This window comes from Suncus etruscus, chromosome 14 (genome assembly GCF_024139225.1).
Source record: "Suncus etruscus isolate mSunEtr1 chromosome 14, mSunEtr1.pri.cur, whole genome shotgun sequence".
NCBI lineage: Eukaryota > Metazoa > Chordata > Mammalia > Eulipotyphla > Soricidae > Suncus > Suncus etruscus.
In genome coordinates, this window is record NC_064861.1 from 70,281,723 (window position 1) to 70,306,358 (window position 24,636).

The following is a 24,636-nucleotide window of genomic DNA, read 5'->3' on the forward strand; positions in this document are numbered from 1 at the left end:
ATGTAACTTCAGTTTTGGATCCCATCATGGGTTTCCAATAATCCAAGAGGGGTTTCTTTCACCTATGTCTGACATCTCCAAGTCCCAGTCTTTGCCAAGCCCCTTGGCAAATCCAGATGTCTTTGCCATGGAACCATCTGGCGTCCCCAGCAGAATGGGATCCCCAAAATGGAGAAGACATTCCAATTTGTCAACACAAAATGCTAACGTGGCTGCCCTGTGCAACTCATTGCTTCTTTCTGTGGGACAGTGCAAAATCAAAGTGGTTTGGTCTGTGTTTCCATAAGTCCAAATTGTCATCGAGTTCCCCGGTTCAAGTGCTTCAGAGTACCATGTGCTTCAGGGAGCTGATGAGGTTGAGCTGCCACCTCAATACCAGCAGCTGCTCCTGGGGAGGTCTGGGGGTCAGGGGAGTGGTTTTTGGGTGCTCAGCACACAAAGAGCCCTGGCTCTTTGGAGGGGACAGGCAGGACGCTGGCCTGGCAGTGATGAAGGGGGCTTGCAGGGCTCAGCTTTTGCGTGTGCATGACCTGCAGCATTGTTTGCCATAAAACTTGTGATTGCAGACGCCATGTTGAGGAACCAGTGGACACCAGCTGAAGAAATCGACACAGGAAGGATCTTCTGAAATGAGAAAGTTATGAGAAAGATTTTGGGATAAGGCTTTAAGCTTTTCCTTCAGGAGGTAGGGGAGACCTCCAGTGTCCCCTGGAACCCACATTTTGGATCTATGAGACACTGAGAGGAGAGAGGGAGACATGTAAACAAGTTGTGATAAAAAAAAGAAAGAATAAAAGGGCTGGACCAGCCAGAAATGATGCAATTTTCCCAAAAGAGCCTATAGTGAGCTACTATTTGGCCTTACAAAAAGTCCCCAGAACTGCTTCTTTGCTAACCATGAGTTCTGCTTCTCCACTGGAGAAGATCTGGGTGAGAGACTGAGATTCTGGTTTTCCATCAGGTTCCTAGAAGATGAGGAGCCAGAAATTAAATCTATTAGGAGGAGGGGTCCCTGGATTTGAGGACCAGCTATACTGTTTGGTGTGGATTGAAGTAAATTTTCGCATTGCCTGGCCAGTGGGTAAAGTTGGCACTTCAAGTGCATCTTTTTTATTTTTTGTTTTCTTTTATAGTTTTTGGGCCACACTGAGGAGTGCTCAGGGCTGACTCCTGATGCTACACTCAGGAATCACTCCTGGCGGTGCTTGGGGGACCATATGGGATGCCAAGAATCAAACCTGGGGTCATCTGGGGTCAGATGTATGCAAGGCCAGTGCCCTGCCTACTGTATTCTCTCTGACCCCCAAGTGCAACTTCTTTGTTTTTCCTGTTGTTTTTGTTTTTTGTTTTCATGCCACACATGACAGTACTTAGAGGGTTACTCCTGCTCTACACTCAGAAATTACTCCTGTCAGGCTCAGGGGACTATACGAGATGCTGAGGATTGAATCTGGGGTCAACTGTGTGCAAGGTCAGCACCCTCCCTTCTGTACTCTCTCTCCAGCCTCCAAGTGTATCCTTTTAAAGTCACCAATACTGGGCTTATTTATGAGACTGGCCATTTGGACAGAGCAGCCAAGTCGAGCTATTTGGACAGACTTGGACTGGAGCTTTTGTGAAAGCTCAGAGGGGTGAAGGAGTCAGATTCCCAGATGGGGTTTGACCAGAGATGGTAGAGATGTGATAACTTAATGGCCTGGGAATAACTTAACAACCTGCTCTAAAAGTGGGTTCCTTCTTCATAAACTCTCTGAGAAAGGTCCAAGGTTTGCAGGAATCCACCAGAGATAGGAGATCTGGCTCCAAGCAGCCACTGTGGAAGTAGTTCCCTGGTCTGGTGCACACCCTAGATAAGATGGGGAAACACTGATGCCCAGAGCTTGAACTCAAGCCTAAGGCAGATTAAAAACTCAGAGAAATGGGATGTGATATGGACTCAGGAGAACAAATGACTCTGTTTGAGCTGCCCCAGATGGGAAAAAATGTGTATTTGGGGTTAGGAGCAATTATATTATCTTGGTAAAGTCACAACCGGATAGAAAATTCCAGCAGGTATGAGATCGAAGTGATTCTGAAGCCCAAGGAAATCCGGCTCAAGAACTAGTTTTCTGGCATTGTCAGATTGCTTTGGAATAAGCCAGAGCAGGAGAGAATGGCTAGGTTTGCACAGACCACTAAATGTCCTATCTTCCCAACAGTATCATGTTATTCTAAACTCAGCACTTCTTTGTGGCAAAGGTATACACCTGCTCTCACTGACCCTACCAGCTCTGTCTCCACTGGGAAATGGAGCAACTCTTGTTCGCTTTTGCAATCATCTCATTCCCATGAGAACCTTTGGGCATGATACAAGGTGGTGATTTTCTCCCACGAATTCATCTCACTCTACTCAGTGGTCCTCAAACTTTTTTAAACAGTTCACTGTTCCTCAGATCATTGGAGGGCCGGACTATAGTAAAAACAAAAACTATGAATAAATTCTTATGCACACTGCATATATCTTATTTTGAAGTAAAAAAATAAAATGGGAACAAATACAATATGTGCCCCACGGGCCATAGTTTGAGGACCACTGCCTACATAGTTTACCAAAATGGACTTGCCAAGCATCCCATGCTATCTCTTCCCAAGTCAGAATTCCTGGTAATCTAGAAATTATAGAACAAGATCTCCTCTGCATGCCCAGGTCAGACAAACAAAACGGGTTGTTTGAATAGAGACTATCCTCATTAGTGTCTGCACATCTCCAGGGGGCGCTGCTCTGCTCCCCTTGATGTTGGTGTGAGTGCAACCCCAGGGGTTGTCCAGTGGCCAGCGGCGCAAAGAGGCACTGTAGTGGATTTCCCATGCAAGGTGAAGGGAAAGGCACTTTACCTCGCTTCCCGGGTACTGGGCAGAAGTTGGTATTACATGCTCGCAGCACGGGTGGCTTCTGTCGAAGTGGGCAACCTAATGAAGGCCGGTCATGCTGAACACAGTGGACAGCTCTTGTCTGGACTCCCCCTCCACAGGTGACTGTGCACTGCAGGAGAAAAAGGAGGGGAATGTGCACATCAGCACATGGCAAGAATTTCCACCTTCAGGACATTCCTGAGATGCCCTTCCTATGAAAGCACTCTGAAAAAGGAAGGTCTTGGGTCAATACCATCTTAGAGACCCCAGAATGTGTCTTCATTCGGGGACTCCATAAAGTTTCTGAAACACAGAAACTGTCACGAGAATGCATCAGCAAATACGGACTCAGGAGAGTTGGGTCAATTCTATGAAAGGTCGCAGTGCTCAGCCCCATTCTGATGAACTGGGTTCTTTCCAGAAGTCAAGAGTTTCACTGTTAAAGGAACTGTTATTTTGACTAAAACTCACAACAAACATGTTTGTAATCACGATGCTTAAAAAAAAAGAAAAGAAAAAAGAGTTTCACTCTCCAATTTTAAGGGGCAAGAAAAAGGGTAGTTCCAAACAACAGAATAACCACAAAAGGATATCCAGGAAAAAGACAGTCCTTGACATGGATATTTGGGGGGAAAGGTTGTTAACACTTAAAAAATTATTAATGATCCTTATTTTATCTAGTTTTTGTTTTCGTTTTGGGGCCACACTCAGCGATGCTCAGGAGTTACTCCAGGCGGGCTCCGGGGAACTATATAGGATACTGGGGATCAAACCGAATTGGTCTCATGCAAGGCAAATGCCCTCCTCACTGTACTATTGTTCTGGCCCCATAGTTTTCCTATTTTATTGCAGACAGCTTGTCCTATTTACTTTGGACAAGCCTCACAGCTAAGATTTGGGAAGGAAGAGTTTCTTGGGGTAAAAAAAGGTGGGAGTTTTGGCAACTGTCCCACATCCTCATCTAACTGTTTGAACCAAGAGTTAGTAACCTTTTAGTCATGTGGGAACTGGTTGGACTACTTCATCCTGCCTCTATGAATTCAGCGCATGCTGAATTATAATAAAACTTTATAAAATGCTGATGGTGTGCACATTTGGCCTGTTGGCGATTGCTTGCTGGTCTAAATAAACAGAGTGAGACTCTATTGTCTAGCTCCATTCAAGGAGTCAAAAACAGATAAAACTGCCAAGAGTTATAGGAAAAGCAGAATAAAGAGACTGAGCCAGTTCAGTTCATTCCCTTGCGTGAGCATGGGCATGTGTGTGTGTGTGTGTGTGTGTGTGTGTGTGTGTGTGTGTGTGTGTGTGTTGAAGGGCCTTACGGTTCATTTCCAGTTTCATGACTCCTCTCTGTGCTCTTACCCAGACACAAGGCCCAGGAATCAGCTGGGCCCAGAGTGGCAGTTCTGAGCTATATCAGGCTCCAGTCCGTGAAGCAGAAGAGTAAACTTTGTTTCTAGAGCAAAGACCTGGTTCTATCTTCTTGCATCATGCTTATTTGTGACAAAAGTTAAAGGAAACTGTCATATCTGAGAAGTTGTCATCTCAGGGTGTGTGCCAAGAGAGCTTAGTGAGGTGGAGCTGGTCAGATGCCAGGCCTTTCCCTACAATCCTCAGGCCTTTGCTCCTTATGCTTGGGCACTCCTTTTACCATGCAAAAAAATATTTCACTTAGGGCAGGAGCAATAGTACAAAGGGTAGGGCAGGTAGGGTGTTTGCTTTGCACAGGCCCATTCTGGTTTGATTCTTAGAATCCCATAAGATCCCCTGAGCCTATAAGGAGTAATTTCTGAGCACGGAACCAGTAGTAACCCCTGAACACTCCGAGTGTGGCTACAAAACCAAACACCAAATAAACAGAAAAGCAAAAACAAAAAGAATTTCTCTCAAGGGGACCAAGAGATAGTACAGGGGTTCGGTGTTTGCCTTGCACACAGTCGGGGGTGATCCCTGACACAGCTGGGTGTAGTCCCAAGAACTGCCCCCCAATTAATAGTAATCAAAACTAAATTAAAATTTCTTGAGGGTTCAAAGTTACTGAAGCCCTGGGTTTGTGCCTCCTGGAGGACGCTGGACATCCCCCCCTCCCCCAAACACACACACTATAGCCTCTTAGGGCCTGGCTCACCTGTTGCCATGGCGATGGGTACCACACAGCCGCCACCCCGTTGTAGGCTGGCCTAGCAGGACATGGCCCGCGGCTGCAAGGTTCCTGCAAGTCCACCAGTGGTTTTTTCACATGGCGGCACCTCCGCTCCGGGAACTTCAGCAGCTTTTCCTGCAAGGCCTTCTCGCTGCATTGCAGTTCCCGCTGCCGCACCCCTTGACCGCAGGTGGTGGAGCACTGAGAGTCAAGAAGGGAGATGTCAGCTTGCACAGCTCTAAGACTGCAGTTTGCATTAAAGGATGTATATGCAAGCCCTGGGGACACCATGGAGGGATCTCTAACCACCATGTGATATGGTGATATGTGATATGTGATGTGTAATATGCTCTTGATTTTTATCTCTCCAGTGACTGTACTAAGGATGGAGTTGCTGGTGTCCCTGGTGCAGTGGATTTGGGTGGGTTGGGTGCGGGAAGGAGCATTGTACTTGCATTTTGGGGGATCCTTACCTCCAAGCAGGCCCTGAGCTCAAGAGACACACCTGGTGGTTCCTACCTGGCTCCACGAGGACACAGTCCACTGCAGCCGGGTGTTTTTCGGACACCTTTGCAGGACACAGCCTTCCTGCGATGCTGGCCGCGGGCTGGCGGTACACAGGCTCTCTGGCAAGCTCCCTGGCAAGGAGGGCCGCTGGCACAAGATCTCCCGTTTCCGGACCCCACGCCCGCAGGTCTTGGAACACTGGAAAACCAAAAATGCTCATGTATTTACATGGCTTCAGTCCTAAGCGGTTTTCTCCATGTAAGAATAGCACAGCATAGCAGATTGCAATTCCCTCGACTCCCTGTAGGAGGTGTTGGCCTCATTGTTTCGAGAGCCCATCTGCTTTAGTGTTGGCCCAGGTCGGGTGAGTTTCTTGAGCTTATTTATTGGAATTTTGGGTCACACCAAAAATAGCTCACGGACTATCCTTGGTTCCCTGGTGGTGCTCCAGGGGACCGAGTGGTGCCAGGAATGGAACCTCAGAGGCTGCCTGTGCCTGCAAAGCAAGAGCCTTCCTCCCTGTGCTTTCTCTTTGGCCCCTGCTGGGGAGTTTTGTTACCTAAACGGTGAGAAGCCTTGTTCTTTCCCCAGCCCTATGCTTAGCCATCTGGGAATGAATGGTGCGGAGCCCATTCACTAGTGAGACCATGTGTCTCCCCTGGCTCAAGGCACAGTACATCTGAGCACTTGGCAGAAGAGGATCATTTATCTTTCAAAGGAGGAAGGTGACAGCAATTGCCGTGGGGGTATAACCAACTGTGACATTAATAAAAAGGGAGGGCCTCCAATTCTTGCTCCCAACATCTGCTGTCTCCAGACTAGGCCTTGTGTGAACTGAAAGTAAATATGCACTCATCACTTTCTTAAGCTTCACTAGAATCCATGAAAGGAAGGAGCTAGGAATGGCTCTGCTCTGTTTTCATATTTGCCAGTTAGAAGACTTTGGTTGTAGGCACGGGCTTGCCCTCAAGGAATTAAAGTCTTAGTATGTTCAAAAAGACATTCTTTCTCCTCAACTGGAATCCCCTCTCTGACCATCATAGTCTTGTCTAAGGACCATGTGAGTTGGGGGTCCTGCTTGCCTTGATTTGATGCTTAAACATCTAGCCACAGTTCCAGGGGTGCACAGAGAATCATATAAGTCCTCACTTGCCACATTCTTTTTTGAAGGGGGCACACCTAGTGGTGCTCAAGGGTCACTTGTGGTTCTGCACACGGTGGCCATTCCTGTTAGTGCTTGAGGGACCATGTGGCATGCCAAAGTTGGCTTCATGCTAGGCAAATACCCTTCCCACTATGCTATCTCTCTGGTCCCATTCTCCACATTCTTACAAATGACAGCGCTGGACCTATGATGATGCAAGATGCAACAAAAGCAGGGGACAATTTTGCTTCCCTGTGGCAAAGCCCCTCCTCTTGTTTCTTGTCTCAGAACCTAACATGCCACCCAACACGGTCATTACTATTCTCCCATTTTATAGATAAGACATGTAAGCATCAAAGAACTAATGTAGCTTGATCAGAAACCAACAGCAGTAGAGATGGACAGTAGGGTCTAATACCAGACAGGGCTGTCTACCATGGAGCAAAATTCCAACACCCTCCCCCTCAAAAGCTAAAATATTTAAATTGCTTCCAAAAGAGTCTCCCAGGAGAATCTCTATGGAAAGAACAGGAGCTCACAGCATCATCAACAAGTTCTCAAAGGAAACAAGGGTTTGTGAAGTCTAAACCCTGATAGGTGTAGAATCATATGAAACTGGGGTAAATGTTCACCTTATCATGAGTCCCCCAAACTTATAGTGCCTTCAACCATCCCACTTATATATAGTGAACTGAAATATAGAACTGAAATAGTTCTTTGAATTATCACTTTGCACATAAGTAAAAGCTCCTTAACTGCAAAGAAAGGAACCCAATTCAACCTCATTTACTGCCTAGATTAGACCTTTTTTCTCAGGGACAGGGCATGTGCTTAACTTAAACTGTAGCTGAGCATGAACAGATATATTTCCTGTCTAGACTCTGGTGGTCCCTTAGGAAAGCCATAACAACAACAACTCCTGTAATGTCTTGTCATTGAAGAAGAGGAACCTTATAAGCCTTTATGAACCCATCTGATTCTTTTCCTGACCCATTGCTTAATAATTAGAAATGAATACCCTCTGGGATATAATATGTCATTCTGAAAGGAAAGCATGGCAAAAATGGAACCACCAGCTGATCTTCTAGTCCAGATAACCCTGTATTCATTGCCTGTTTATTTGATCCATTCCCAAACTATTGCCATCTGTGGTTCAAGCAGAGCTGGGCAGAGTTCTCAGCCCTGGCACATTTTGTGCCATTTACTGCTTTTTTTTGGTAAACCAACCTAGGCATCACAGTTTGTTTATCTCTGCTAGGTAGAGGCCAGTGCGGTTTCCAGTAAGGTGTCACCTATGAGAATTTCTTGGGGATCAAGCCTTGTGACTCAACACATTGACAATTACCTGTGACCAGGGCCCAGAGCTCCATGCCGGGGGGCAGGCGTGAGTGTTGCAGACTTGCATCTGAGTGGGCGTGCTCACAGGGCAGAGAGAATGGACCACGGCTTCCTCCCGCCGGAAGGGCTGCTTCTGCATGCACTGGATCTTCCGACTCTGCTGGCCTCCTGCACATGACCTGCTGCATTCACTCCATTCACCTGGCTTCCAGCTTGCAGTGACAAACAAAACGAATCCCCATTAAGACAAGATCTTTTGGATTTTCAGGTCTGAAGCAGTTACTATAAGTGATTCACCACCGACAAAGATGAGTCCTACTAATTTTTTGTTTTTGTTTTTTTTTTTTTGGGGGGGGGGTCACACTCGGCAGCGCTCAGGGGTTACTCCTGGCTTCACGCTCAGAAATCGCTCCTGGCAGGCTCAAGGGACCATATGGGATGCCGGGATTCGAACCAAAGACCTTCTGGATGAAAGGCAAATGCTTTACCTCCATGCTATCTCTCCGGCCCCTAGTTGTTTTTTTAATAGAGGTGGAAGTCTGCATGCATGGGGTTGCGACTAGGAGTAAAGTCTCACTGAACCACCCCATATTTTGGGGTGGAGTGGGAACACACCCCTGTAGTTTGCAGGGGAAGAAACAGGCACTATTTGGAAATCTTGAAAAATTCGTGTAAGCATTCAAATATACTGGAATTTTAATTTTGAGCTAGGGTCTACCTTAGGCCAATAGGGTTGGGAAAAAATGAATATTGCTCCATTCAGGAGCCTGCAGTACGGGGAAAAACTGGAGATACAAATAAAGCAAAACTTTCAGATAACTTACACAGAAGTTAATAACATACAATTATGAGGCTAATGGATTCTAATAGATTATTGAGAAGGTGGGGGTGTGCAAGTCTATGAACACACAGAAATGGTCTCATGAGAATATTTCTAAAGAGTCCCCCTAACCCTCTCTAAGCATGTCCACACACATATACACTACTTTTTTGACTGCTCATAAAATATAATGATGGGTTAGAGATATAACCCCATGTTCCTATTTCAGGATTACCAGACCATTTTTTTCCACAGCTCTTTGAAACCAGATATAAGTTTGAGGATGACCAACTGAAACTACTAATCCTTTCAACAACTACTTGTGACAAGTTGAGACTCTTTTGTCTGAAGGTGCCACATACAAAAAAAAAAAGACCAGCTACGATTACTGAACATCTGAGAGCAGCAATGTCTGAGACTTACACTGGCCCAGTGAATTTCTTAAGTTCTACTGTAAGGAACAAGACTTTTCTAAGATCCAATATGATTTCTGTTAGGTCTATATATTTCTGTCCTTTTGCCTAGTTCTACATTTTTCTCCCTCTCTTATTTCCCATGGTACTTGTACAGTTATTTCTAGATTTCATATGACAAAGCGTTAAGAAATTATTATTCTCAGCATTCTCTTATGAAGATGGCACTTTTATGTACAAATTCAAGTTTCTTTTCTCTATGTTTCTCAACTGGGGCTCCCAGGATATTTCAAGGGTTCCTTAAGTAAAGATCATGTAAATTGGGGACATACAGGATGAAACTAAGAAAGCAATTTATAAAAGGACAGATCACAAAAAGGAAACAAGGCCAGAAAGGGATAATAGCTGGAAAAAGCTGGAAAAGCCATACACTACACACCAAATGGACTTTGTAAATGTACCAACAAGAATAACATGGATAGATAAACTACAAACATGAAAGGGTTAAGAAAGAAAGGGAACAAAGGTTCTGCCCATCTCACCATTTCAGCTCTATATTGAGAAGTCCTGTCCTTGCAAACCAGGGAAGGAACATGGTAGGAACATGGAGCCAATGAGGAAGATCTAGAATTTGGCTGGACTTATGCTCTTCCCTTTTCATGGCTCTACAGACAAATGGCCCCTTTCTTTGTGAGAGGAGATAAGTGTGGTGAGGAGGCTGCAAGTCAGAAAACAGCAGCCTCCCACTCAAGCATGCAGAAAATTCCTAAATGTTCTGACACACATAGAGATACAAAGCCCATAGAAATGAATGACTGTACTCTCTAAGAGCCAGCACTCAAGAGCTAGGACTCCTCCACTAGGCTACATCTGAGACCCACAGAACACTTCTCAGAACCAGATATTTCTTAGCAGAAGAGCAAAATTCACATGCAACTCCCCTTCACTTCCCCCATAGAATATACCTGGTTCCTGATTCTAAGATAACAGTTGTGCACTTGGAATGGGCAGATGTCCCAAATGATGATAAATATCACAATGATGATTTCACCTGTATTCTTTGCAAGGAAAAAAACTATCTGTGTTTATACAAAGATGATGCAACATGAATGTATCACCACAATGCAAACACTACTTCTGAAGATGATCTGAAACACCAGTGAATGCAACATGATTTGAGAAGAAACTCTGTCAATTCTGTACATACACATTTGGCAGAGGATAAATCACACTAGAAGCAACTCCATTTGGCTGGAGGATTATTTAAAATTAGTGTTCAAACAAGAGTGAGGTTAAAAGCAATCCCAAAGCCAACTCACTGAGTTTCCCACAAGGCACCATCATTAGGACTGCTGTTCCCACTTGGCCTCTCCCCTTGGGTTTTCATGTCGTCTCTTACTACTGTGTAATTTGCATTTGGGGGTTCACAGTCTGCATAAGAATTTTTTAAAATTCTCTGGACAACTTTATAATAGGGAACACACAACTACATATAAGTTGAACTAATAAAAGATTCTCTATTGTCTTATATGATTTCACTAGAAAAGATGGCTATACTAAGCAAATGAATAAATATGAAACACCTTGATGCCTCTTTTACTGCCATTTGCACACAAAGTCAGAAGCATATGAATGTCTAAAGTCACCTGTATTCTTCAAGATTCATATTTCAGTCTCAAGGTGAGAATATTTGCTTTGATTACTTTTGAGGGGTAGAGGGGAGATTATTTGGAAGGGACATCTTACCTATCTTCAATTCTCCTTTCATCAGAAGCCTGGACAATGAAGTGCGGTCTCATAATCTCATAAGAAAAATCAAGGCACAGCAGTTCAAATATCATCAGATATATGTTTCCAGATTACTTACTAAGCAGGGCAGGAGAAAGCATTGCATATTTTAGGTTCAATGGCCGGCTTGGTTCTTGGATTGCAGAATGAGGAGTTGACTGGCGTCTTTTGATCTCGCAAGCAGATGGCCTTTATGCTTATGTAACCTAATAAAACAACAATGTGAAAATGACCAAGAACCAATTCGAGTTTATCCCCCAATTCAACTTCTGATCCTCATGCCTCCCTTGAAGTGAAATCTGCAACTAACCTAAACTGCCTTACCCTGGGAGAAGAGTTTTCTTATTTGACTATTTTCAATAGTGAAGCTTTCTGACTTTAAAAGACTGTGGTGGATCCTAAAGCCACAAAATGATAAATACAACCTTTTGCAAACAGAGCAACCAGAAAGGGGAAACATCCCACAAGGCTTTAGCTCATGGTGTAAACATTGAAAAATTAAATCAATGGGGAATTAACTGGGTATAGAAATTGGCAGATCCAGCCTGTCCATATAACACCCTTGACTTTCCAAAGGAGAAGACACAGGAAGGCAAAATGGATCTCCTTGTGCCCAGCATTGTCCTCATAACTTGGTCTTACTCCTGACTTTGGGCTCAGTGACAATATGGGGGTGCTGGAGATTAAACCTGGATTGGCTACATGCAAGGCAAGTGCCTTACCCACTACACTATCTCTTAGACCCCTGTTGACTTTTTTTTAAAGAAACATATTTCCCTCAGTGTTCTGAATTAGCCTAAAAAACTGGCACCCCAGCTATGAGGGCTTCTTCCCTTTCAGTATAAAGCCCCAATTTACCTGGTGTGATGCCAGGCAGGAAGACCTCACCATTAGAAACTCTGAAGTAGGGACCACAGGGCTACTGGCAGCTTTCATGCATATTTCACAAATACATGAAGAGATTTTATTTTCCCAAGGGACACATGTGACTAGGAGCAACTCTCCCATACATAATTATTTTTTGTTTTGTTTTGTTTTGTTTTGGGGGGACCACATCTGGCTGTGCTCAGGGACCATTTGGGAATCAAAGATTGAACCTGGGTTGACTGTGTGCAAAGCAAATGCCTCCCTGCTGTACTATTGCTCCAGCCCCCCCCAAACATGATCTTTTGGGGCAAATACAAAACTCTTCCTGATGGCAGAGAGGATTGCTCTTGCTCTCACTGCCTCAACATGTGGGATTGCTTAGCTTAAGCCCAAATTCATTCTTGACTCTACTCTTCCCTGCTAGGGTCCCAGAGAGGGAAATGGGGGTAGGGGGGTATTCTAAGACCCAAAAAATCAGGATGCAGAGAAACCTCAGGTGGGAGCTGGAAAGGGAATTGGGCAGACCTTAGCAATCCGCCTTTTGTTTATAAGTAAATTTAAACATATTTTCAAGTTTCAGACAGTGTTTTGGAGCTCTGACAGTGGTGGAGTTTTCTAAGAATTAGTTCCTTTTTCCCTAGGAAAAGCCACCAGGCACAATAATATTTGCTTTTCACAGCAACACTGCCCACAGAAGACAGCTCTCTCTGCTGCTTATTTAAAACATCCCATGAAGAGAAAGTGTGCTGTGTGCAGTGTGTGTGTATATGTGTGTGTGTATGTGTGTGTGTGTAAACCATATTATGAGGAGAATCTAGCAGTATATGCACCAAAGTACTATGTGTGACCAGTAGAGGAGAGATTTGTTAGAGTGACAAGATTACCTCCTCCACAGGAGACTGAGCAGTCGGCCTTCGAGGCACGCCAGGAGTGCATGTGTCTCTCCAGTGTGGGCTGTGTTCGGTTGACGGCCTTGGGGAGCGTGTATTTCCAGGACACCCCTGGGTTTTTGCCTTGCATCAGAATCTGCCCGGGTGAGACAAATCAGAGAGCAAGATGACAGACAGGTCAGACTCAGTCTTCCAGAAAGCTCACCAGTATACCTTCTAGAATAGATGCTTGTGGAACATTCTATTCTGGCTTTAAATTTTGTTTACACCTTTGCCCCATGCTTGATGTGGGCTTAGCATCTCTGTCTATACTATGACTTTAGGTCAGTGTTCCTCAAAGTGCAAACTGGAACTTAGATGATGTGTTCCCCAAAGAGGATGATACAACCCTGCTGCCCTCCACCTGGAGTTGCTGGAATGATCCAGAGGTGCACAACTGAAGGTGGTGTGACAATTTTTAGGAGGAGCTACACTCGGCAGTGCTCAGGGGTTACTCCTAGAGGGCTCCAGGGACCCTATGGGATTCAGGGGATCAAACCCATTATATAGCAGTGTGCAAGGCAAACACCCTACCCACTGTGCTATTACTCTGAAAGACAACTTTTATTCATCCACTTAAAGAAGGTTGATTTCTTGGAAGACGAAATTTCTTTTTTCTAAAAAGAGGGCAGTAGGTCAAATAAGTTTGGGGAAACTTTGATTTCGATATTCAAACAGGACACTAGCTTTTACCATACATCCACACACTCAAAATGAGAAATGTCTATTTATAAAGAAAAATTGCACATTTACCGTATTTTCCAGCATATAAGACTTTTGAAACAAAAAAATGTCAACCAAAAATTGGGGGTCGTCTTATACGCCGAGTATATCCCGAAAAATGTTTCAATATGCTGCTAAACAAAAATTGTCTGAATATTGCTACAAAACGAATCTTCCAACTCGATCCTGCACCAATCACTGCAAGGCTGCTTGGACCGCCTCTCTAATTCAGCCAATCCAAGCAGACTTTTTATGCATGCAAATTAGACAATGTTCTGGACCCGAATCTACACTGTAAAAAGCCTGCTCAGATTGGCCAGAGTCAGAGAGGAAGTCTATTACAGTATAACCTTTGAACCTTTGCTCGTTGTGATTGGCTCACTATGGTACATGAGCACAGGAACACATGCAGCACATGCAGCACAGGAAAGTTCTGTCTGATACTGAATATAGGTTTAGGCCTATATTTAGGGGCAAAATTATATATTAGGGGCAAAATTAGGGGGTCGTTTTATATGCCCAGTCATCTTATATGCCAGCAAATACGGTATGTGTAAAAAGGGGTATTTTATTTATTTGGGAAAGTTGACCTTATAGTATACTCAGCAGTGCTCTAGGACTATTCCTGCCTCCTCTGTGCACAGGAGTGACGCCTAGTGGTGCTTAGGGGATCAATGCTCTGCCGGGGGACCAAATGGTTCAACAAACAAAACACCTCCCCTCTAGTATTCTTTCTCCAGCCCAAGGATGTTTTATAAGGTCTCAACCTTTGCCTAATTTGGTGCTTGTGCACAGAAGACCACGTTTAAACAAGCATTTGCCTACAAACATATCTATGATTTAACCTGAATATGATCCTTTTCCCAGGAACCAACTGCAGCTGGACACAGGAGAATTTCCAAAGATTCATACACACCCCACTCAGATTCGACTATCATTCATTTTTATTCCAAGAAGTTTCTGAAAAAAATCCTCCTGAAGAGAATGTGTGTGTAACTTCACTGTGTCCTAAGATGAACAGATACGAATCAGGATCTCAAAGAAAGGTTTTGGTCATAGGGATACTGACATAGATTTGCCCTTAAAAGAAAAATGACTCAGGATAAAGCGGATGCTACAGGATTGAACCAAGAAACTCAAATCCATCATTTACTGGCATGTCCCAGGTGGCCTGAGGGGCTATTTCCATGAATTATCTCAAAACATCCTCCTAATGACTCTCTAATGGAGCTGCCAGGGCTTTTTACTGAGAAAATATTAAAAAAAAGAAGAAGAAAGAACTTGTGCAAGATTGTACAGGTGATGATACAAGAGATGAGCTTAAAACAGAAATGTAGGACCTCCAGCAAAATGTTTGTTTTGGGTACTTGCAAATAGTATTTACCTCTCTGGCTGATGTCTATTTTCTTTCTTTTTTTTTTCTTTTTTTTTTTTTTTAAAGACTCCTCTGTTTTCCTTTTTGCTTTTCAAGCTCAAACCGTGAATATAAATATCTGATTCTTTCCTACTCTAGGAGACTGGTGGGAAAATTTTTTGTTTTTTACCACCAGAACTGGGCAGAAGTGAAGCATATTTCCAGATAAAAATAAGTTCCCCTTGTTCTGTCTCTGTTTGGTGGGATCTCACCTCGTTTAAAATTGGGGAATTGCAACTGTTCAAGGACCTTCAGCATTTCAGAAAATTCTTTGAACACTAACTTGGCTCTTGGCTTCAAGTTTATTTAGGGTTGACACTGCAGGTTCTAGGGAATGGCTATAAGCAAAACAAATCTTGGGGTCTCCCAGAAACAATAAAAATATTAGCCAATAGGCTGGTTGACCTCATGCACCGCAGGACTCATGAAGTAGTACTGTAACATGGATAAATGCCATGTGCTCTTTAACCCCCAATGAAAACCTTTTGAAAATCAAGTTCTCGTGGTTATTCTGGCACATAGTATCTTTTGTCTTTGGTTTCCTCATTTAAACACTTTCAATTATTAATTTTGGTTTTCTCATTTTTGCATCCAAGTCACAGACCTCTTGTTGGAATCCTATATTCAATGATACTATGACCCACATTTGGAACAAACAGTATGCTTTGCTAGTTTGAGATTTTTCTGTTGAGCTTATCCTGTGCAAGGAAGCATGCATTATGAAATAAGCTGTATGTATTCTCAAACCACACTTTAGGGAAGTTTTAGGCTGATTAAAGAGTTCAACAAAAAGGGGTTTGGTCAAAAGGAGTTGCATCACCAAGGTGATACCTTTGGTTGCCTTTTGGGTGCAACAGGTAAATGGAGACCTACAGAAGAGAAAATAACAAACATGTGTTGCAGCTGAGAGGAAAAAAGACTCCTGAAGTGTGGAAAGTGACAGTGAACCATGGCTTGGAAGGAGGATTAGGATATACAGGTCAGCATTTACACTTTGAGAATGCAGTCAAGTGAAGTAGCCAAAATAGAAAAACTCACCTCTCTATTAGCACCAATTAAACAAGATGTTTAGACCTACTTACTGCCTTTCAGGAAATGTATCCTGAATGGCCAGGCACAAACCTCCAAAACAAACAAACAAACAAACAAACAAAATAACAGAAGTTCTTGTTTTGAGAACTCCAAGGACTTACGTTCTGGAAAGTTGAGCACCTTAATCATTTTTTTAAAATCCTTTTAATTTTTTAATTTTATTTATTTATTCATTCATTTAGTTAGTTAGTTTTTGGGTCACACCTGGCAGTGCTCAGGGGTTACTCCTGGCTCTGTGCTCAGAAATCACTCCTGGCAGGCATGAGGACCATATGGGATGCTGGGATTTGAACCACCAGCCGTCCTGTCGTGGATCAGCAGCTTGCAAGGCAAATGCCCTACTGCTGTGCTATGTCTCTGGCACCAGCTTAACCATTTTTTTTAACAGGCATTTAAAATGTTATTTTACTATTTATTTAGTCAGTTTGTCAAACTGAAGCCATACATGGCATGTGGTTTCCCTGTAAGATATTTTAAAGTATTTCTTCCAAATAGCAGGAAGGCACTTAAAGGGGGAATAAATAAGACTTTGAAGATCAAAGTGTTATCACTAGTCAAAAACATCAAGAGGTCAAGTTTCCCCCTTGCCTGCAGGAAGGTTCTCCATGAAAACATGTCCATACTGATTGGAAGACAATTTATACTTATCTCCTCATAGGACTTGTGGCTTCAGAGTAAACCCTCCCCCCACCACCACCACTCCTGCTCCCTAGAAGGGCCCCCTCTGTATGGGATATGTTCTCTAGATTCTGATATCCTACACTCATTTAACCATGTCACTGCTGACCTTTCTCTTTCTGTCTCTCTCTCTTTCTCTCTAATATCATTGAAACTTCCCCATCTAGAAGGTCATTCCTTATCACATCTCAGGTAAAAATTATTATCTCATCAAGCTGATTTCTCTAGTTCCCTTCTAATAAACATCTCTCTCTTATCTTTGCTCCATACATTATTCTTACCTCCTTCTTCACTCTCTGTGTTCCTTCTCTATCAAATATTCCTCCCAATCCATTGAGGAAACTATGTATTCAAATACCCCTTGTCTTCTGGTCCAGTAGCTGAGTTTCCCATCTAACTCCACCTGTATGGGGCATGGCTCATTTGCTAATTTCCTTTACCAACACCCAGTTCTGCTCTTCTCCTACCTCAAAGACATTCCTTACTACTCCAAGTGACCTTTCTGCCTCTGGACCTTTCCTGATCTTCTCCCCGATAGGTGATTCCTGCACTCCTGTGGCATTAAGAGTAACAAACATGTTACATGAACCCCAACTCAGCACTTGTCAATACAACTTACTGCAATGGAGATGTACTCTCGAGTCCTTTTGTTCTGCATGGGTACCACAGTCATGTATTTGAAGAACATAACTACATTTAATTGAAATCGGAACTAAATCTTGTGTGCATATTAGATATTGGCCACCACACTGGAAAATCCCATGCTCAAAACTCTCTGTTTTCATATCCAGTTGCTTGTGGGGACTCTCTACTTGTAGGGTTTAAAGGCATATCAGTGTGAAAGGCTGAACTCATGATTTTCCTCCCTCCCTCCCTCTCTCCCTCCCTCCCTCCTAAAAGGCTAATCTCATAAAGTGGCTACTCAAAGGGGTGGGTGGAGATATAAGAAAATGGCATGGTGAATCCTTTTTAAAAAATGGAAATTTCTCATGCTCCAATAATAACCCTTTTAGGCATTGACCTAAAGGATATGGAAACTCACTCAATAGGATCTTGGCCCCTTTCTGTTCCTTGCAGCATTAACTACAACAGTCAAGATATGGACTCAACCAAAATTCCCAGTCCCAGGTGACTGGATAAAGAAATGGTGGGGGACAGAATCAGTGCCACATGACTCTGTTGTTAAAAAGATAAAATTGCCACAATTTGAAATAGATGAACCTTGAAGTGATTATACGTAGTAAGAAATCAGAGATATCCCTCTGATGGCTTCTCTTGGGATATAAAGAAAGGAAATAATGAACGGTCAGGAAACAACAAAACTGACTCACATGCGGTGAGAACTATGAAGCTTATTAGGTAGGAAAGAGGGGGTAGGGGATGATGGTGGAAAATTTTGTAGAGAGATCTCAGGAAGAGGAATGGGTATAGGGGTCTCTGGGGAGAAATGGGTAGAGGGATTTCTGAAGGAAGGAAGAATGGGTACAGAGAAGGAATGGTGCTGGAACTCTGGTGGCAAGCCAGTTAAGACCTAAACACATACAGAGGTATTCATCACACCCCTGAAATAGACTGTCTTGAACCCCCATGGTCAATCAATGTAAAAAGACAGAAAGAGAAGTGAAATGCCACCTGAACCACACCCCAGATCTAATCATCAGCAAATAGTGCCAACATTCAATACCAGACTTGATTCTGTTTCACTTTGGCCACTATGCCTGCCACTACCCTGGGCTAAGCTTTCATTACTCTCTGGGGACCAGCAGAAGCCACATCCTCTGGGTAGAGATGGGGCTGGTTCACACATAACCATAGAGTGATGGCAGCTGCAAACTAAGTACAAGATTTAGGGCACGTGCTTTGCTTGATCCCCAGTACCATGTGACCTCCTGAGAATGATGGGGTATAAGTCTGGAGGACCATCAGGGCCTGAGCAGCATTGCATCTTGATACCCTAGCACTGAACCTCTAGCTCGACTAGCCAAGTCATCCCTGGGCTCCCTGAGAACTGCTTGGGAAAACACAGAATCAGAAGTAACACTTTTGTCCTCCTTCCAAAGCAAAAAATAATAGTGGCAGTTATAGAAGAGATTATATTAAAGTGCCACAGAATATGCCACAGAAATCATGGCAATGAGGAGAGTCACATGAGAGCCAAAAGGAGCACATGGTAAATAATCACAGCCCAAAAGTCAGGACATGACAAGAGAGAATTCAAGTTTGCTTTGAGGATTTCTATTTGCCCCAAGGGACAAACTTAAACTGAGCTTCCCTCCCTCCCCTCCCTCTTCTCCCTCTCTTCATCAACAAGAATGTAGAAAGAGTCTCTGAAAAGTAAGTTTCTGGAGCTTAAAATACAAACAGTCCCAAATAATATTTACTAGCATAAAAGCCACTAATCCATCTCTTATTATCAAGGTAATAAGAAGTTTACTTATTCAGCCAATGCCAGAAGAGAAATAACTCACCCCATCCACCATAAATGCCCACAGAATTATGCAACTTCAAATTACTAACTTGTAAAACACATAGTAGCTGGGGCATGCAGAATCATATTACTTATATTTTGTTTGTTGAGCATTCAATGAACACACAAATAAGACTCTCACCTTAAATAATAAAAGCAAATGACTCCAGGTTGGACTATAAAGTCTACATAGCCATAAATTCTCATGTAGCGTCATACATGTCATTGTGTAGACTGGAAGACAGTGTTTGTATAAACCAGCAGATAGCTGACTTAGGGATTTATTTTAACATTAGCTCATAAAGGCCTCTAAAGATAGTAATTATTCAAACACACAGACACCAAGACCAAATATATGAAAGATAAGCATTTGCCAATGACAACATCTTATTTGCTTTTTAATGATAAGAAAGGTATTCTCAGACTCCTTTATCTTGTATTGAGGAGAAAAGTGACCAAGAACAGAATACTCAAAGGGAATCCCATCTCTTACTGTTGGAAGCTTGCTAATGGTCCTTTGGAAAAACATTCTGTCTATCTGCCTAAGAGACTCTTTGGACCCTTTCTTCCTTTCCTTTTTTCTTTTTTTTTTTTTTTAAGTCAAGGTAGCTTTTGAAAACAACAATAAATCCCAGGAATAGAATGGTGAGGCTCAGTACAAAATGTGTATGCAGGGGCCCTTGCTTGAAATAAAATAAATCTCAAAATTCATTGGTTGGTGATGAAGTCTTTTATTTATTCTTTTTAGGGGGGATCTGAATACCTAGAGATACTCAGGTGTTACTCCTGGCTGGCTCAGGATCAAACCCAGATTGACAGCATGTAAGGCAAATGCCCTACCCATTGTGTTGTCACTCTAGCCCAGTGGTGACTGAGCCTTAAATCATTTCTAGGTCTTTCTGTGCATGAAGCTCTTCATGTCTCTGAGAATCCCGTAGCACAGTAAGCCTGGCTTGACTCAGACCAAGACTTTCTCACCATGGAGTATGGTTGCAGAGTCCAATGGAGAAACATCGCAAGTTTGAAATTCCCCTAATAGCTTTGCAATGACTTCACCAGCTCTTCAGAGACAGGGCTGCTGACCCTGGATGGAACAGATTTGTTCATACTAATTGCACCAGGACCTTCCATTTAACTGCTTGTCTGGCAGCAGCCCTACTAGGCATGTACCATGAGCAGGCACTACATTTTTCTACTTTTGCTCCCTGAGAACACACCTGGATCAACACCTAAGGTGACCTAGCATTTTCCCATCATTAATATCTACTTGAGAATCTTCTCCAGAATCTCCTTCCAGGTCCTTGGAGAGCCATGCCTACCTGGCAAAAGACCAATCTTGCCTTCACCCTGGCTGCTCCTGCTATACAGCAGACTGTGTGGCCGGGCTGTGAAATGCACAGCTTTGGAAAGACGGCCAGCCAGTCCGTCTACTTAATTGGATCTAGTCCAGAGAGAGCATGTTCCAGCCAACTGGCACCAAGTCTCTAATTTACAGCTGGCAAGCAACGTCCGTAAGTGCTTGCAGGTTCTCCACTGAGCTGTTTTCCATCTACCTTTAACACCCCGGCCACCTGCCTCCAAACTCAACACTCAACAGCTTTGACCTCGGGGCACAGAGTCATAAAATTTACAGCTTTTTAACTTGGAAAACCACAGATGTGGAGTGGGACTCTACCAACTGTCCTTCATAGTGTGTGTGTGTGTGTGTGTGTGTGTGTGTGTGTGTGTGTATTAGAGAATAAGAGAGGGAGAGAGAGATGTGGAGGGGATTCTGTTTCCCCTGGACACACCATGTGTAAACAGTGCAGAAACAAACCTTGGGTAACTAACTAGCTTACCTTCTGCTGCAACTTTAAAGTGTGTGTGTGTGTGTGTGTGTGAGAGAGAGAGAGAGAGAGAGAGAGAGAGAGAGAGAGAGAGAGAGTGAGTGTGTAGGTGGTTGAGATATTCCCATGCACTGTTTAGAGGGAGGTCCAGGCCCCATCAGAAATTACAGGCCAACCAAGGCCTGCATTTCAATGCAAGGGACTGAGGATGGAGTATTTCAGGGGTATTTGCAGAGCCAGGAATAACCTAAGCCACCCTAGCAGGGTTAAGAATCCCTGGGGCTCTACCCAGCAAAGCTTTGGGGAACATGTGATGCTGGGAATCAATCCCAGGTCAGATACCTGCTTGCTATGTGCCCTAACCATCTCTCTCTTCCACTATCTATCTATCTATCTATCTATCTATCTATCTATCTATCTATCTATCTATCTATCTATCTATCTATCTATCTATCCATCCATCTATCTATCTATCTATCCATCCATCTATCTATCTCACTCTTTATCTTTCACTCTTTCTCTCTATCTCTCACTTTATCTCTCTTTTTCTCTCTCAGCTCTGCCATGAGACAATTTACATGCTATATTCATGTTCTTCCCTGAATGATTCTAGGAATTTCAGTTCTCCCATTTCAACTGCAGAATTGTCACCAGCTTTCTAAATGGGGTCTCTGGGGGTACGGGCTGAATCTTTCCAGAGAAGAGGCATCATTGGGTGTCATGGGCAGGATTCCCATTCTGGTACATGCTGGTGGCTTCTGGGCACCCTGGGGATGGGTAGTGTCCAGCACTGGGTCTCTGCTACCTCCTGTATGTAGAACTCAGGGCCCACAAGCAGGTGTCCTGCTGGTGATGATGTGAGAATGAGAGGGACTGACAGGAGGCATCCCCGAACATGCCTTCTCACGGATGTGAGCCAAGGTGCAAGCTGACACACGGAGGATGAATCGTGGACACGATCCACATCAGCTCATCCACATTCCTGGAGGCAAGGACTTCGAGGAAGATGGGGTGTTGGCCGATGTGCTCCATAATGAGGTGCTGTGGATTCCCAGGGCCTGGCTTTCCATAATGAACACAGTCGCCACATGAATGAGGTGGCTATGGCAGGTGGGCCTACCCTGCTCCTATGGCCCATCTGCTCTACACAAATCTTCACTCAAATCCTCACTTCTCCTGTGCAGTAGTCCCAGCACTAGCCACACTCCTATGCTCACCACCTTCCTCTTACTGATCATCTTGAGACATGCTTTGAGATCCTTTTCCTTGGAGGTTGGCAGCATTCACATAGTGGAAGTCAATGTGTGTAGGAAACAAGAGGTGAAGGTCATGCAGGATCAGGAGTGCTAGCACATGGGTTGTTTTTAAGATAAACTGCCTGCCCAAGGGATTCCCCACTTCCCATCAGCATCTCTGGCAAAAGGAATAAAGGGAAATAAAAGTGTCCCCTTTATCATTTTCTTCCGGGTCATCATCATTTTGACAGTTTCATCTTGACAATTTCACCCTGATGAAAACCTTTTTGGAGCTTCTGTGTTCCCTAAGCTGCAAGATTCTCCAGGGGAGCAGGCTTGCCAAGGGTTAAACCTTGTAGCCTACCCTGAGAAAGAGTCTCAAGGGAAAGCAAATTTTTTTTTCCAGATTTCTAAAAGGAGGAATGTAGGTAAAAACACAGGGAAATATAGAGCATTGGATTTTAGTCTAAGGCAACCTATACTAGTATGTGACCCCAAACCTGGGTGCCCCACCACCCACGAAAGATGTAACTTTCTCATGAAACACTCATCCCAAATTTTCCCACCTCCTTTCCAACACATGACAATTTGATGGAGAATGTGACTCCTTCACTGTCTGTTTGTGAGACAGGGAGTCGGGGGAAGAAGGAAGGAGGGAGGAGAAGGGGGGAAAGGTCAAGGGGAGGGGATAGGGTGAGAGTTTGGGAACACTGAGAAAAATGAAAGAGATAGACTAGTTGAGAAGAAAAGAGAAGGAGAGGGAGCTAGGAAGGGTAAAAGAGGGTGTGAAGGCTCTAAGATTCATCTTCGGTCATTTCTAAAAAATGTGGCATCTCTAGGGTCAGAGAGATAGTGCACAAAGGAAGACACTTATCATGAATACAGCAGATGCCAATTGGATCCTGGGCACAGCACTTGGTCCCTTAAGCATTGCTAAGAGTGATCCCTGAACCGAGGCAGAAGTAGCCCTTAAGCACAGCTGGGTGTGGCCCAAACTAACTTCCACCCGCCTCCATAAAGGAATGTGTTGCTTCTAAGTGAACACTTAACTCTTCAAAAAAAAAATTAATAAAGATGGCAATTTTTGTGGTTTTGATTCTTCTTTCCAAGGACTGCTAAAACTCAACTGGCCTTTTGTGCAGCACATACTCAAAGAAAAATAGAGACACTGACCTTAACTGACCCAAATTTTAATCTCCAAATGTAAAAAACATTAATATGTCACATCCACTTAAAAATCTCCACCTAACTAATTCAAATGTGGACATGCTTTGAATAGTGACCCCAAGCAATGCTTAGGTGCTCAAGGACCACCAATCCCAGGAACAGAGAGAGTATCCAGGACACTCTGCAGCTACTTAAGTTCTGCAGAGCTGGGATCTTCAAGACTCTACTGTCAGTGTTCCAGTCCCTCCAGGATGGTGTCCAGGGATCATGTGGTGCCAGGGTTTGAACTCAGATACATGCAAAGCTGCACCCCTGAGCCCTCACACATATTGGCCCCTGATTATTTTTCAGCAAAGGCTCCTTCCCATACATCTTCAGTTTCACTCTTAGACCACTGTAGAATGAATTCTTCACACACACATACACACATACACAAACACACACATACACACACACACACATACATCCAGAGCCTTGATTTTGTTTTTTTTCTCAGACTCCCAATCCCCATTGAAAGAGAACAAAACAAATCTATTATATCGACTATCCTACAGACTTAATGAAATACCAGCTGACTTTTCAATCTTTCAGATGACTAATCAGTGAACACGTCCAAGAGAAATTCCTGAGCATTATTTCCAGGCGTATGTTGCGGGGGACTATGCTGAATGAGAGAAATATGTGGGAATTATCTCCTTTTATCATAACTGTATTGGTAGTGATCTCAGACAGCGTTTGATTGCCAGAGCAATATTAATTCCTTTTGGTGTTGGGGAGAGAGAGAAGAGAGAGGAGATAGGAGAGAGAAGGGAAAGAGGGAGAGGGGGGAAAGAGGAGAGAGAGGAAAGAAAGCAAGAAAGAGTACTGCTTCTTCCTGGGAAAGTCAGAAATAGAATATGAAACCATGAATATTTCCTTCTTTCCTCAAAGTCATTGATCTAGATGTGTGTTTTTACTTGAAAATAAAAACTCACTGGATCGCCCTTAAATAATGCCAGAAAATCCTGAGACCTAAGGTGATAATGAAAACCCTTGATTACCCTGAGGATTTCCCTTGGCCACTGAGGAAATCAAGGATCCAGGACTGTGCATGCCAAGACCCACCTGTTGCAAACATCCATGCCTGTCAACTTAGATCTGAGGCAAATATACGTCAGGGAGCCTATGCTTGGAAATCAGACGGGCATGTGACC

At 43.6% G+C, this 24,636-nt stretch overlaps 1 protein-coding gene across 1 annotated transcript in view; it reads right to left on the reverse strand.

Annotated features, from left to right (window-relative positions):
• Positions 1-333: 333 nt before the first annotated feature.
• ADAMTS18 (ADAM metallopeptidase with thrombospondin type 1 motif 18) overlaps positions 334-24,636 on the reverse strand; it is a 131,180-nt gene continuing 106,877 nt past the window's right edge. The window contains exons 17-23 of the mRNA XM_049786271.1: positions 12,797-12,938; positions 11,125-11,251; positions 8,032-8,236; positions 5,555-5,740; positions 5,021-5,236; positions 2,875-3,022; positions 334-624 (exon numbers count right to left, since the gene is read on the reverse strand). Coding sequence (XP_049642228.1) covers positions 509-624; positions 2,875-3,022; positions 5,021-5,236; positions 5,555-5,740; positions 8,032-8,236; positions 11,125-11,251; positions 12,797-12,938 — 1,140 coding nt within the window. The 3' untranslated portion in view covers positions 334-508. The remainder of the gene's footprint in view (positions 625-2,874; positions 3,023-5,020; positions 5,237-5,554; positions 5,741-8,031; positions 8,237-11,124; positions 11,252-12,796; positions 12,939-24,636) is intronic.